Source organism: Colias croceus, chromosome 3, assembly GCF_905220415.1.
Source record: "Colias croceus chromosome 3, ilColCroc2.1".
NCBI lineage: Eukaryota > Metazoa > Arthropoda > Insecta > Lepidoptera > Pieridae > Colias > Colias croceus.
The window spans coordinates 10323835-10337840 of NC_059539.1; the positions used below are offsets into that span (position 1 = coordinate 10323835).

At 31.6% G+C, this 14006-nt stretch overlaps 1 protein-coding gene across 6 annotated transcripts in view; it reads right to left on the reverse strand.

The window, feature by feature from the left end:
- Positions 1–14006, reverse strand: part of LOC123705916 (calcium/calmodulin-dependent 3',5'-cyclic nucleotide phosphodiesterase 1-like) — a 338062-nt gene that overhangs the window by 47291 nt on the left and 276765 nt on the right. For 5 of the 6 annotated variants that reach the window (XM_045655017.1, XM_045655013.1, XM_045655014.1 and 2 more), the window contains one exon: positions 4630–4716. The exons of the other annotated variant lie outside the window; for it this stretch is intronic. In XM_045655017.1, the coding sequence (XP_045510973.1) occupies positions 4630–4716 (87 nt within the window). The remainder of the gene's footprint in view (positions 1–4629; positions 4717–14006) is intronic. 6 annotated transcript variants of the gene reach the window in all.

Sequence of the window (14006 nt, forward strand, 5' to 3'; positions counted from 1 at the left end):
TATATATATATAACAATCGCAAGTAGCATTATAATTTATTAATACTTATCGTTTTCGAAATTAATGTTACACAGTCACCTCAGAACTGGAAACGTATGGAAATGGTTTAACTCATGCGAAGTAATTACTGCACAAGGGTTCCTTTGTGTTGTGACTATAATAATGTGAATTGTTTGCTTTGACTGACATTTTGTGATTAAATAATATGTATTGTTTTGTAATTATTTTAGTTTTATTTTGAAAATTGAAAATTGATGTTACTACATAATCCATCTCTATGATCCATGTGTTTTGATATGACATGAATCCTAATATGTTTTTGACTAAAATTTGTTTGTTGGGCCATCGTATCGCCTCACTCTTTTTATCTGTATTTAATAAAAATGTGTAATTCATTGAATTGTTCAAAATAAAGAAAACATGCGTGTGAAAGAGTCCTTCAAACTTTCCAAACACATAAATCAACGGCCAATACCATAAATTCTCTCCACCTAATCTTATATACTAGCTACTCGTGTAAAAAAATCTATTGTCCTTTTTTCCAACCACAAATTGGATTGAAACACTTTTTCTTGGTCAATCGAGCCCCAAGAGGGACAAATGTAATAGCCTATTTCAGAAATAAACACGAAACCGTCGGTCAGTTTGTCCCAAATAAATAATGGAGTGTTGTTTTAACGGCGGGCTATTATAAATTAAATTTCTGTTATGAACTCATAGAACAATCGGTATTTCGGCCTTTGGGATCTGTCATATTCACGGGAGGCGAATAATTTTAACAGCCGGTGAATTTGTTGAAAATTACGGTATGGTTGAGTCGTTTCAAGGGTATTATTTGATATATTTTCATTCAAATAGTTCGGTTTCGAACGATAACGAATAACGAATAAAACATGTTAATACCGTTTGCTGTTTGAAAGAGCTTTGTTTCCAAGAATTCCTTATGTTAGTGGATGGTTCGTTTTCTTTCGTTAAAATAGGTATATAAGTTATGTTATTTGACTTATCTGTGTATTTAATTACTGATATTAAAATATTTCTGTATTTATCTATTCAATATACTAGCTTTCCGCCGGCGGCTCCGCCCGCTGTTTCAAAGAAAAACTCACATAGTTCCCGTTCCCGTAGAATTTCCGGGATAAAACCTATCCTATATTACTTGTGGATAATGTAGCTTTCGAATGGTGAAAGAATTTTTAAAATCGGTGCAGTAGTTTATGAGCCTATTCATAACAATCAAACAAACAAACAGACAAAGTTTTCCTCTTTATAATATTAGTGTAGATGACTGCAATTTAACAGTTTATGGAATTTGTTCCTGACATATCATTCCTATTACATTGCTTTTTCATTTAATTATAACAAAAATTTGTTCAAAGAATAGCTCAATATTTAACAACAAACAAAATGCCAATATTTATATTATTTCAACAACGATATTTAACTTGAAAAAACCGTAATACGAACTAATTAAGAAATTTTCCAAAGCTTCACGAGTCTTGATAATTAACATTTACCGAAGATAATAATTAAAGAAAAATCCGATGTAAAAAATCTCGTTTCCCGTAAATTTTAATTAGAAAGGGATACAACATCTAATATATATAACTTAATTATTTAGTCTTCTTTCACAAACACATCTTTTGTATGAAATTACCTACGTAATTCATTAGTCGTCTTTCTTGAAAATAATTGCAGCACGAAGTTATGGAATTAAAATCAATGTTTTTTATTAAAAAAAGCATATTTTAAATACTTATACCAGGTACACATACTTATTATTAAGAATGAGGTAAGATACATGAAAAAGACAAGAAAGGTTAAAAAGTTTAATCAGAATTCATAATTTAATTAAAAAATTAGAAATTTATTTATTACATTAACCTTTAACAACGAAGTTGGTTATACACAGAAATGATACAAACAAGTCATAAGTTAACCCCTTACCGCATACAGAGCCATATATGGACGACGAAGTTTATGAATTTTTTATAGGCTAACTATAAACAATATCTAAAAAAACTACCTTACATCTTAAACAGCATTTCATCGAGAATTGGAATGTAATTAATTTATACAGTGTAAATATTATCCATCAGATATATTATAGATTTAGTCTAGCGCGTGCGACGGTTTGGGTGCGCGGAAAAAACCGTGATTTTCAAATTAAGATTTCAATATCAAAAAGGTGAGTAAAGCCATGAAAAAAAATATTACTTCATTCTTTAGTCTTTCTTAAATAAGGTAAAACATTTGGTTAGGTTTTTTTTTTGCTTTAATCATGTTTTTTTGTACTTTTCCAAATCTGTCATATTTGGCTTCGTATGCATTCCGTCCAAAATATATTATGTCATATGTGGCTTGGTATGCATTCAAGGATACTTTCACTGATTGTTCCAGTATCGATCCTGGACACTTTTATCTCACTATGCTAAGCATGTAAATATCATATCATCATCAATAAATACAGACTCATGCTATATGCCACTGTATGATTTTTAATTAGCCGTTTCAGAGCAAATGCGAAAGTCAGGGAAAGCTCTTATTACCAAAAGACGTGGTCGTCTCTCAAAAACTTAGAAACATCGACATCTCTGGAGTCTCCTCAGTATTTCTGACTCGCCAATTACCGCAAAAAAGCTACGAAAAACTCCTGCAGGACATCTAGATTTTCACTTTGATTCTGTACGATCTGATGGGATTAGTCATTACCGAATTTGGAAGAAGAACGCCCGTCAGCTATGCCTATATTGTTCCAATTTTGTTCCTTCACGTTATGTGAAAAATATAACGTGTTTTTATGTTATAATGACAAACGTAATTGTTTTAAGCAATTTCACGAAGTATAAGTTGGCTGTAATTCTGGGTGTTATTTAGGTATCCATATAAAGTACAAACATTTCGCCCGCGGCCTCGCCCGCGTTTTCAAAGAAAACCCCGCATAGTTCCCGTTCCCGTGGGATTTTCGGGATAAAACCTATCCTATGTGTTAGTCCAAGTTACGCTCTATATTATGTGTGCTAAATTTCATAGAAGTCGGTTCAGTAGTATTTGCGTGAAACAGTAACAAACAAACACATACACATACATCCACCCTCACAAACTTTCGAATTTATAATATTAGTAGGATAGGATTTATTTTAAGTATATGTAGCATATCAGGTGACTTAGCATTCAGGATACAAGCTTAAGTTTAGTTTGGGGCTTAGCAACCGTGTGCGTGAAATTAGTCCGGAATATGTTTTTATTTTATTAATAAGTTACTTTTTTCTAATTGCATACGAAGCCATATATGACAGAAAAAATACAACAAACACTGCATACGAGTCCATATATGGCGCCGTTATATATTTTCTATAATATAAGTAAATAATTTTTTTTCTCAATTTGATCTCATAATGTAAGGTCTAATAAACACTTTTTTGCAAAAAAATAATTTTTATTTCATCTCCTTAATAATTCATGCAATAAGGGGTTAACACGCTATAATTTACTCAACAAAAAATAAAAGCGAGAGCTAACTACACAATCAATAAAATCGTGCACGAAATGATACAGTGGCTACGGCAAACAAACAGTGCAATAACGTATTCAAACAAAATAATAATAATTAACTGAAACATGCATAGGGTTGTCAATCATTTAATTTGTGAATAGGTCATTTTTTTAAGTAATTTTCTTTACATGTTACAAAAAATGGAACAATGACTTCCCATTTTGGTGGTGGTAATGACATTTTGTCGTATACTAATTATCGCATTTATACTATTTACGGAAAAAATAATGTCCATAATACTTTTGTATTCATTGATTTTTCTACTCTGAAGCTCTAAAAGAAAATTTTCGGTGTTGTGTTTCAGCTATTCCAAAACTTGAGTTTCTAGTCACTCAGAAATAACCTAATATTTTTTCGGAAAGCCTTGTTTAAATTTGTATTACAGTACAAAATAATATTGCAAACATGTAGAGATCGCTGTAATCACAATTTCACGCGGTTTCCATCATGTCAGAATCAGCTAAACGTGACATAGAATTGTAAAATGTAATAACGCTATTCGTATGAGAGACAACCCTAGGGCAACGAGGCAGTTACAATCATTTCAACGTATTTCATTTATTAATTAGATGAGTGTAAAATGCGATAATTTTAATTGGGTTGATGTTATATAGAGAATCTCTGTTTTCTATGTTAATAAATTAATGTATTTTATGATGAGTTTAAAATCGCAAGTTTTTTTGATTTCGTGTTGATTAAATAATAATAATATTATATCATGTAATATTATGTGTTGTTTTTGCATAATAATACATTTTTCATAAATAATGGATCGCAGGATCACCTGCGATCCATTATAAACCGTTTTTAAAAATATCAATTTTTAAACGGTTGGTATCTAAAATAACTTTGGCACAGTTTTTCGTAAATCAAGCAATTTCTAAGAAAGGAAAAGGATAATCTTTCGAAACACAGGCTCCTTACTGTTTGAACTATCTTAGGAGCCTAGTGTACTAGGTAGATATTTATACGTATGTAAAGTTTAATAATATTGATCATTCTAGATAGTTCTACAACATGTAACTGCCTCAACACCAAACTACAAGCGGTAGCCACTGCTATGCCGTGCTTACTGGGAGAGGTCCCGTTGCGGGGCGCGGGGGGCGGCGGCGGGCGGTGCTCGTCGGGGTTCGCGCCCGCGCCGCCTGGTGGACTCGCCACTGTAACATAATGTGTGATTTAATTGTTTATTTTCTATGTCATAGCGGGTAAATCTGGTAGTTAGATGGCAAGTTATCACCGCGTATGAATATTTGCACAAATACAACCTCTACCGTCAGTTCTATCTCAGACTAATAATAATATAGGTACTACGTCTAGTTCTATTAAGAATTATGTGCCTCTGCAAATGTGAAATCAATCCGTTTATACTTAGGTACTTTATAAATTGAAATTTATGTCAATTGTGTATACAATTATGAGACTGAATTGGTTGTCCTAGGATTGTCCTAAATTTAAGAAGCATTTGCTGTTTTTGGGTGAATGTAAAGTACTTTGATACTGATCGACTGTGAAAAAGGTGAAAATAGTGTTAAAAATATCATGCTTGAATATACTAAGTCGGTACTAGACTGATTAATTACCTGTGCGTTTAAAAAGGTTGTGATTAATTAAAACGTTTGGTAGGTAGGTACCTATTTAGTTTATCTCCGACTCCCCAAGTTAATACCAAGAATGTAGGTATCCCACGACTTCCACGTTTTTTCATTACGTTCATTCCAAATCTAAATGAAAATCCGGCTTAACTTTACCAGGCCTAAATATGTAATATTTGCCTTTATGTGAAAAGGTCAAGAGATCCCATTCGCACGTGTCCGCGCGATGGAAAATTGCAATGAATGCCGGCCAAGCATTTAATATGAATGTAGAATTATGGTCTATTGTGAATTTCTGTAGTTATATTTCAAAATATATTATAATATATTATTTCTAATAATAGTTCGGGGTTACTATAGTGCCTAGTTAGCTTAATGTAGAATGTAAACGATAGTTGATAGATTGAAAAATATTTTTTTAAGTTATACAATTTTAGGTTTCGTTATAATGTGTCGCGTATTATAATATACTCTATTTTACATATAAAATTCTCGTTTCACAATGTTATAATTCAAATTCGTTGGAAACGGCTTGTCTATTTTTCATACTCCTTAACGACAAGGGAGCTGTATTACACTATATTTTCTTAAAGTATGTACCTACATCACCTAATATGGATTTTCCTTTCTGCATAAAGTATAAAGATTAATTGCACTCCGAACACGCAATATTCTTGAAACGGGGCAGAAAGTTTCTAATCAACTTTTATTATATATAAGTATTGATTTAATATAAAAGCAGAGTGAGCAGATTGCTAACATTGAATATAACGTAAAATATGTCATACACAAAAGAAAATTAGCTTACAAGATCGTCCCATATAATAGTAAGGAAACGGCTGAGAGGAATTTCATTAAAAACCTCTCAAGCTGGGCAAACCATAAATCTGGGATTACTTTTACCTCACAAGTACGGAACCATTCATATTGAGATTAATTCAATCGGAAACTGTACATACAAGATACGCTACATGGAGCATATTTATCTTATATGTCCACATGAGTGCATTGTTCATTTAGTTCTATATTTGTCTTGTATTCGTTAGGTCCAATTCATCCATTTAGAAACTAAAATACTTACAGGTTCTTTAATGTGACGAATTTGTAGGTCACATGTTCGCGGTTGCTAATGGAAACGCTGTTACGGGTACATTTATGTGTAATGTGGAATTTGAGTAAGTATGTAATTCAATTGAGATATACAAATCTTATGCACAAAGCATGAGTGTAATACTTAATGTTGGTAAGAATTTCATGTCTTATATTTCTTAAATTATAAATGGTACTTAAACATTCGTAGTAAATCAATTATTTGGATTCATTTTAAAAAAAGTGGCTTAAATATCAAACGAATTTATCAGAAGATAAAGAAAAGAGTATGCCACAAATCGCGGTTAGTACCTCGTACTATAAAAATATTAAATAACAATAATCATGCCAATCGACGGTGTATCTGTGTTTATCGAATCGTGTGCAAATATAGCGGCTAACGAGGCGAGCCAGCGAAGCGTCGGAACGAGGCGTACACAAATAATAATCGAATTTGCGACGACATCTCGTATTTGTTGAGCTATTTTGTAAAAACAAAAGACGGGTGCGGTTAATAATATCAATGTAGGTTTATTATTTACTGAATTGTTTTTAGAAATAAGAATTTATATGTATTTATTTGAGTATGGATTCATAAAGAAGTTTATAAATATTCTAAAGTAATAAATATACTGTAATAAAAAGTTCATTTTCATAAATAATGCGGAAATCACAATTACTGCAATAATAATATTATATGTCCACAACAGACATTGTAGAGGAGAAATCTCTGTATTTAAAATTCGTACTCACATCTCAAACTAGTACACAATACTACCAATACCAACACAAAGACCTTGTTCTTTAGCCAAGAAATAATTAACTGTTCTTATTGCCTTATCTTATTTATTCAGTAGGTAAGTAAAAACAACACGAAAATAGAAAATAGTGCAGACGGTAGCTCCCCAGGGCCCCAGTTTTCACTAAGGTCGGTTAACGAAAGAAAAAATAGAACTGAAATAGGTGCGAGTTAAAGTTATTCCTCGAGGTGTAGTAAATTCCACTTAACGTGTTTCGAGCGGCGTGATTGCGTGGTACAATAAAAACGTCTATAAATGTTATACTCTGTGGTACTTTCTGCTGTTTATGGTATAGAGTATAGAGAATAGACATTAGACTATAGACAATGTTTGGATTGAACGCTTTTATTATACTTTTTAATTGCGCTATGTTGAATGAAGCGGTTATGTAAATTGTCTTGTTTTATTATTTTAAATGGTGTACTTACAATAGACATTTTTTTTAAAACAAGGATGTATATTGTATAAAGAGTAATCAAGTTTCATTTATTAGTCATTTACTTGTGTTTGAGTATTAATTATATAAGTAATTCGAAATTAAAGACTTTTCAAAGGATTTTAAACCTGATTGATGAAAAATACTTTTCTAAATGTAGAGTTGTCTGTAACAACTATTAATAAAAACAACTTATACCTACTCCCTTAATCACATTTTCTACTAAATTTTTAAACAATAATTAAACATATATGGTTAAAGTTAAAACTTTTACGGTTTGAACCAATTTATGGTGCCCTTTAGGCGTAAAACAATCTAGCCAGGATATAGCAGTTCTATAAGCGTGCACTGTAAATTGAAGTAGGTTTTTGTTTTTATTTGAAAGCGGTTAAAACAAAGCACTTTCATGGTTTGTGCTAACTTTCTTTGTACATGATGGTATTGGAAAGTGTAAATGCAAGGAATAAAAATGTTAATAAAACATTCAAATGGAATCTGAAAACTATTGCTGAATTTTACATGAATATTGATGGAATAAAAAATTATAGTTTACTTATAAAGATCTATGTCAGATTAGACTACTTACTGGCTACTTTTAGTAATTTTATACGAAAATGTAGTCACTTGTTATTTACATCAAACCCATAAAATTTTTAAGTCGTCACAGATCGATACAATTAGATTTTAAATATGTTAATAATAATACTTTTTAATGCACTGATACATGGTGTTTAAGCCTAACTTGAGCGTTACTAATGTTGGTCGTAAATCAATCAGTTCCTGATGCGTGTGTGACGTTCGATGGGGATGGTATAATGGGGTTTTGGGGATAATACTGCGACTAACGCATGTACTGCGAAATCGTTCTGCAATTCGTAGTTATATATATTACCTACTTTTATGGTTATCTCTATATGTTTGGGAGAAGAGGTTTAAGTTTTAAATTCTTGAAGAGAAACGAGAGGGTTTCACCCGCGTGTCTCCGCTCCTGTTGGTCTTAGCGTGATGATATATAAATATAGCCTATAGCTTTCCTTGATAAACGGGCTATTTAACACAGCAAGAATTTTCTCTTCGGACCCGTAATTCCTGAGATTAGCGCGTTCAAATAAACAAACAAACTCTTCAGCTTCATAATATTAGTATAGATTTACTACCAATTACTAATAAACATGAATTAATTAATAAACGTATCTATAAATTATATCAAAACATGTAAACAAGCATTAATAATAACAGCTGCGTTTCATTAAAATGGCTTTAATCTTAACAAATCTCGATGTTGTGTTGACTTCGGTTTGTGTTTGCGTGATGTTTTTGTTGCTAATGAATGGAAACAAAAGGAAAGGGATCACGATGCTTGTGTCTTCACTTGTGACAAAAAGGCTTAACGCTATATAGGCTGTTATAAATTATATAGAAGCATGGAAAAGGTTTACATAACCATCATGCCTTGGAGAGATTAGGTATTATGTTTATTGTACTAATGTTATTTATATTTTAATACTTTTTATAAAATCAGCTTGTGTTCATAGGGGCTCCAAATTTTAATAAAGTTTTCATATTTCCCAGTTATCATCAAGCCTCAATCGTATTCTATTGACTGGTATTCAATCATTTTAAAACGATTTCATTGCAAAGAATGCCTTTAACGATATTCTTTCTAGTCTATTTCTACGTCTATTATCTTTCTACTCCATTTGTATTCAGAGCAATAGCGCTTTAGGACAATTGTATGGGTAATAAAATAGTATTGTCACATTCATGTCATATCAAGTATTCCATACAATTGAACCTAAAAGTGTGACCTGAAGCGTCTTTTATACGTTTACCTTTAACCTATAACAAGTTCAATGATAAATTTTAACGCCTTTTTGCAATAAATAATTTTAATTTACTGCCTAACCACTAGTTTTCCACCCCCGGCTTCGCCCGCTTTGTCTAAAACATAATAAATTATATACTCAAACCTTCCTCTTAAATCTCTCTATCAAAAATCATTTGCTTAGTTTTAAAGATTTAAGCATACTTACATAGAGGAACCTGGACACAGGGATTAGGTAGGGACAGAGAAAGCGACTTTGTATTATAAAATGTAGTGATTAGAAGCAGATTATATTGTACAATATAAAGATCAATAGACAGTTCTTCACAAATATATAAATTCGCTGCTTTCGATAACATATTCAATAGTCGAACTATATTGATATGGAAGCTGAATGTTAGTAAATCCCGCCTATTCATAGTAATTTTTCAATCTAACAGTTCACTGCGTTCCAGTTTCGTACGTGATGATATTGTAACATGTACATCATATCCCATGTGTTTTGCAATAATTTATCGGTTTAAGACGTCTTAAAGCAATATTATTTCCAGCGTATAAAAATGACAGAGCTATCATCATATTATAATAGATTAGCTGTGCTACGCGGTTTTAGCTGCAGTGCTACGCTCCTGTTGGTCTTAGTTAGACGATATATAATCTGTAGCCTTCCTTGATAAATGGGCTATCAAACACCGAAAGAATTTATCAAATCGGACCAGTAGTTCTTGAGATTAGCGCATTCAAACAAACAAACTCTTCAGCTTTATGATATTAGTATGGATGATCTAACACCATCACTTTCCCACATTGGAAAACTGCTAAAAGACATCATGGTAACATCCCAGGAATTACAAAACAAGTTCAATTGGCCATTTTATCTCCAAAGCGATTCTTAATAGAGGCCCTCAGATATTCTATACGGACAGTCTGTATAGTGTAGTTAATAATGCGTGAAATACGGTGCTTTCATGAGGGATGAAAGTATGTCCTTTTGGTTTGTTAATCTAATGTTGGGAGAAGTTTAGGCTAGGTTATAAAAGGTCCGGTTTATGTGAGGATAGTTGTTTGTTTTTGCGTTTCTTTTGTATTAGTTCAGGGTACATCGCCCATTTTTGCAAGTGACTACTATCAAGCTTATTTTCCGTTTGTAGCTTTATTTTGATGAGACACCGAATAATTTCGTGTACGAAACTCTCGATTGTGGTAGCTAACAGAGATAACAAGGATAAAATTTTTTGATTTGATGGTTCTCAAATATTTATTACGCAATTTGTAGGACAATATGTCTGTTGAATTATATAAACATTAACTAAGTGAAAACAAAAAAATCTGCTTGTTAGTAATCATTTATGATGACCTCGTTATCGATACACTTTGGAAAGGGGGACTCTTTGAACCAACCATAGATTTTGTAGGACAAATATTTTTTCGAATAATTTAGGTAATTATCTTGAGATTGAACAAAAAAGAAAAATTCAGTTAGTAATAAATATTTGAGAACCATCAAATCAAAATTTTTTATCCTTATTATCTCTGTTAGCTACCACAATCGAACACGAACACTAAATTACTTTTCTTTCTTACACGAAATTATTGGGCGTCTCATCAAAATAAAGCTACAAACGTAAAATTAGCTTGATAGTAGTCACTTGTAAAAATGGGCGATGTATCCTGAACTATATGTTTCTCGATGATGTTTTCGTTTTAGTTTATGATTATAATCACATTATTTATTTTTAAATATTGCATTGTTTCTTGGCGCCAAATGTTTTTCAATAAAAGTTTTAATATTTGACAAATTGAGAAGGGGTCTAGCTAGTCAATCCCATATTATCTCCTTATATACTTCACATCTTCTCCACATATTGTTCACTTAACCTTTGCCTAGAAAGTCATAGGAAACTAAAGCTTACATAGCTTTTACAATCATCAAACAAGCTATTTGTTTCAATCGCTTATTATTTCAATCGCGATATGAAAGGCCTAAACACAAATTCCTCTAGCATTTCACTGATGAAGCAACATTAATAGTAATTGACCATTATCTCTCGCCATCCATTGCGCAACGACCATTTTCGAAGAATAGACGACCGTTGTCATGGCAACGGGAATTCGGCAGAAAATACCGGCTGTTTAGCAATTTCGATGATATTTCGGAATCTATTATGTAAGGAATTATTGCTAGTTTCTGATTCTGCGTATTTAGTTCAGTTTAAATCGTAATATTGAAAATTAAATTCTCGATGAAATATTTGAAGTTTGTTATAATTAAAATTGCTAGAAGCCGTCTTTAGTCAAATCCCGTTCACATAGTTTATAGTATTATTTTGTAAGATTAGTAAAATAATATTATATTTTAATATAGCGGAGTTTTTCAACAAACTAAAACAAAGACATTTCCTTTCCTACCAGGTTGCCTGGCAGAGATTGCTGTGTAGCAATAAGGCCGCCTATTGTGCAAAATTTTTGTACTTCATTAATTTGTACCACATTTCTTATACTCTTTTGTACAATGAAGTGTTATAAATAAATAAAATAAATAAAAGACAAGAAGAAACAATAGAAATATAAATTTTTCACAAATATCAAAGATGAAACAATTCTTTCTACAAAGAATGACCTTTGAAAAAAACGACTAAGCTGTTACAAAATACTCCAAGTATTTGTAAAATATGAACTCAATTTGACACAAAATGATACTATCAGAGACCACCTGTGGCGACGATTTTTCATATCTTTGTACAGCAGAAGATATGAATTGTTATAATTTTTCGATATGGGTCAACGGCTATACTGTTTCGCTTTATAGTTTTATTTCTACCATCTTCATTTGAAGGTTTAATTTTCTAATACATGACTCTACAATGAATCATCACATTTATTAATTACTAGCTGCTCCGCGCGGTTTCACCCCCGTCGCTCCACTCCTGTTAGTCGTAGCGTGATGATATATGTATAGCCTATAGCCTTCCTCGATAAATGAGCTATCTAACACCGAAAGAATTTTTCAAATCGGACCAGTAGTTCCAGAGATTAGCGCGTTCAAACAAACAAACAAACAAACAAACAAACATACAAACAAACAAACTCTTCAGCTTTATAATATTATATTTATAGATTTTTCAAGTTGTTTTTGAAATTTAAACTTTCTCTATCGCAACTTTTAAGATTTTTTATTGTTTTACCATTAAATTTATTTTACTGTATTTAAACGAACTCAATTCGATTTTTCGGGCCAAAATTCTCCCCTTACTACGTTGAAATTTCCGATAAATGTAAATGTAAATAAAAATGAAGTGTAAGCTCGACTAAATTCGTACAGAAAATTGTCCAGATTCCACTCTCACTATTTCAATTGTACCTACATATTTTACGCTCACTCGTATGCTATATCAAAGTCCCCAGGTGACTCGAAGTCACACGAAAACGTCACAAACTTTAGAGCGGAGAGAAAATTGTTGGTGACATAAATTGCTTGCCCCAACCTGGGCCTTAAGGTCACTCTGCATATTTCTATTCTAAGTTTTGATTTGCTTATTTCTTAAATATAGTTTGAAGGTTGGCAATGTATGTACTTTCAAAATTATTAAATGTTTTGTTTAAATTCGCAATAGTAGAACACATAACGAAATTGTAGAATAAAATATAAAGAAACCACATGAATATAATGTACATAACTTTTAGTGAAGATTTAAAATATAATACTATATTCTCCTATATAGTATTATATTTTAAAATGTACATTTTAAATCTACTGAGTGTTACGTAGTTTACTTTTATTTAAGCTTTAATAAATTATTTACTGTTCTCTTTGGTCAGTGTTTACCTGTTTTAATATGTATTGAATAATATATACTGTAGTACCAATGTTCTCACCCTCACCTTTTTATATGGCAATGCTATTACATTTATTTTATTACTTCAAAAGAAATAAGAAATTTATTTATACTGAACTTACACAATAAAACGTCTGCTTTAAAACTGGGTCTGTATCTCCAACAAAATTGTGAACGACATACTAATAAACGAAAATAGCATAAAATGAAATCTTTCATCCATTACAATTTGTACAACACAATTCATAAAACCTCTTATTATTATTAAACAACAAAACAACGGGACGGTAAAATACAATCACACTTCAATTAAGATTACAATAAACACTCACGGTTTTTTTAATTTAGACATTGCGAACTAATTTGCCCCTTGCCCATTTATTTTTATAGCCAATTCAACACTCGCAGTCCGACGTGTTGACGTACACTCGCACACAAAAAGCAATTTTAATCAAGCAGATGGAACGTTCGCTGAACCATCGTCATCAACAGAGTACACTTAATTAGGGAATCGGTTTCGAAGGAATGACTGTAATTGCAAGCGAAATTTCGATATAGAATGTACCATCTATCTACGTTAACAATGTTTTAGCTAAATTGTTTATGGTGAGTAAAAAAGGTCATTGAACTTTTAACAGTTTGATACATTATACTAATTTAACTGCTGCGTTATGTTACGTGTGTTATTTAGAAAATGGAATCGACTGTTAAATGTATAAAAGTTTGTAAATATACGATTCAAAATTAAATGTTTCTTCTGCTAGGGTAATAAAAATCGAAGAAAAAATTTATAAAACTTCCTCGAAGCACTTTCAAAGGTCATAATCAAATAATTAATGTCGTTTTAAAATTTAATTTATTTTCAATCT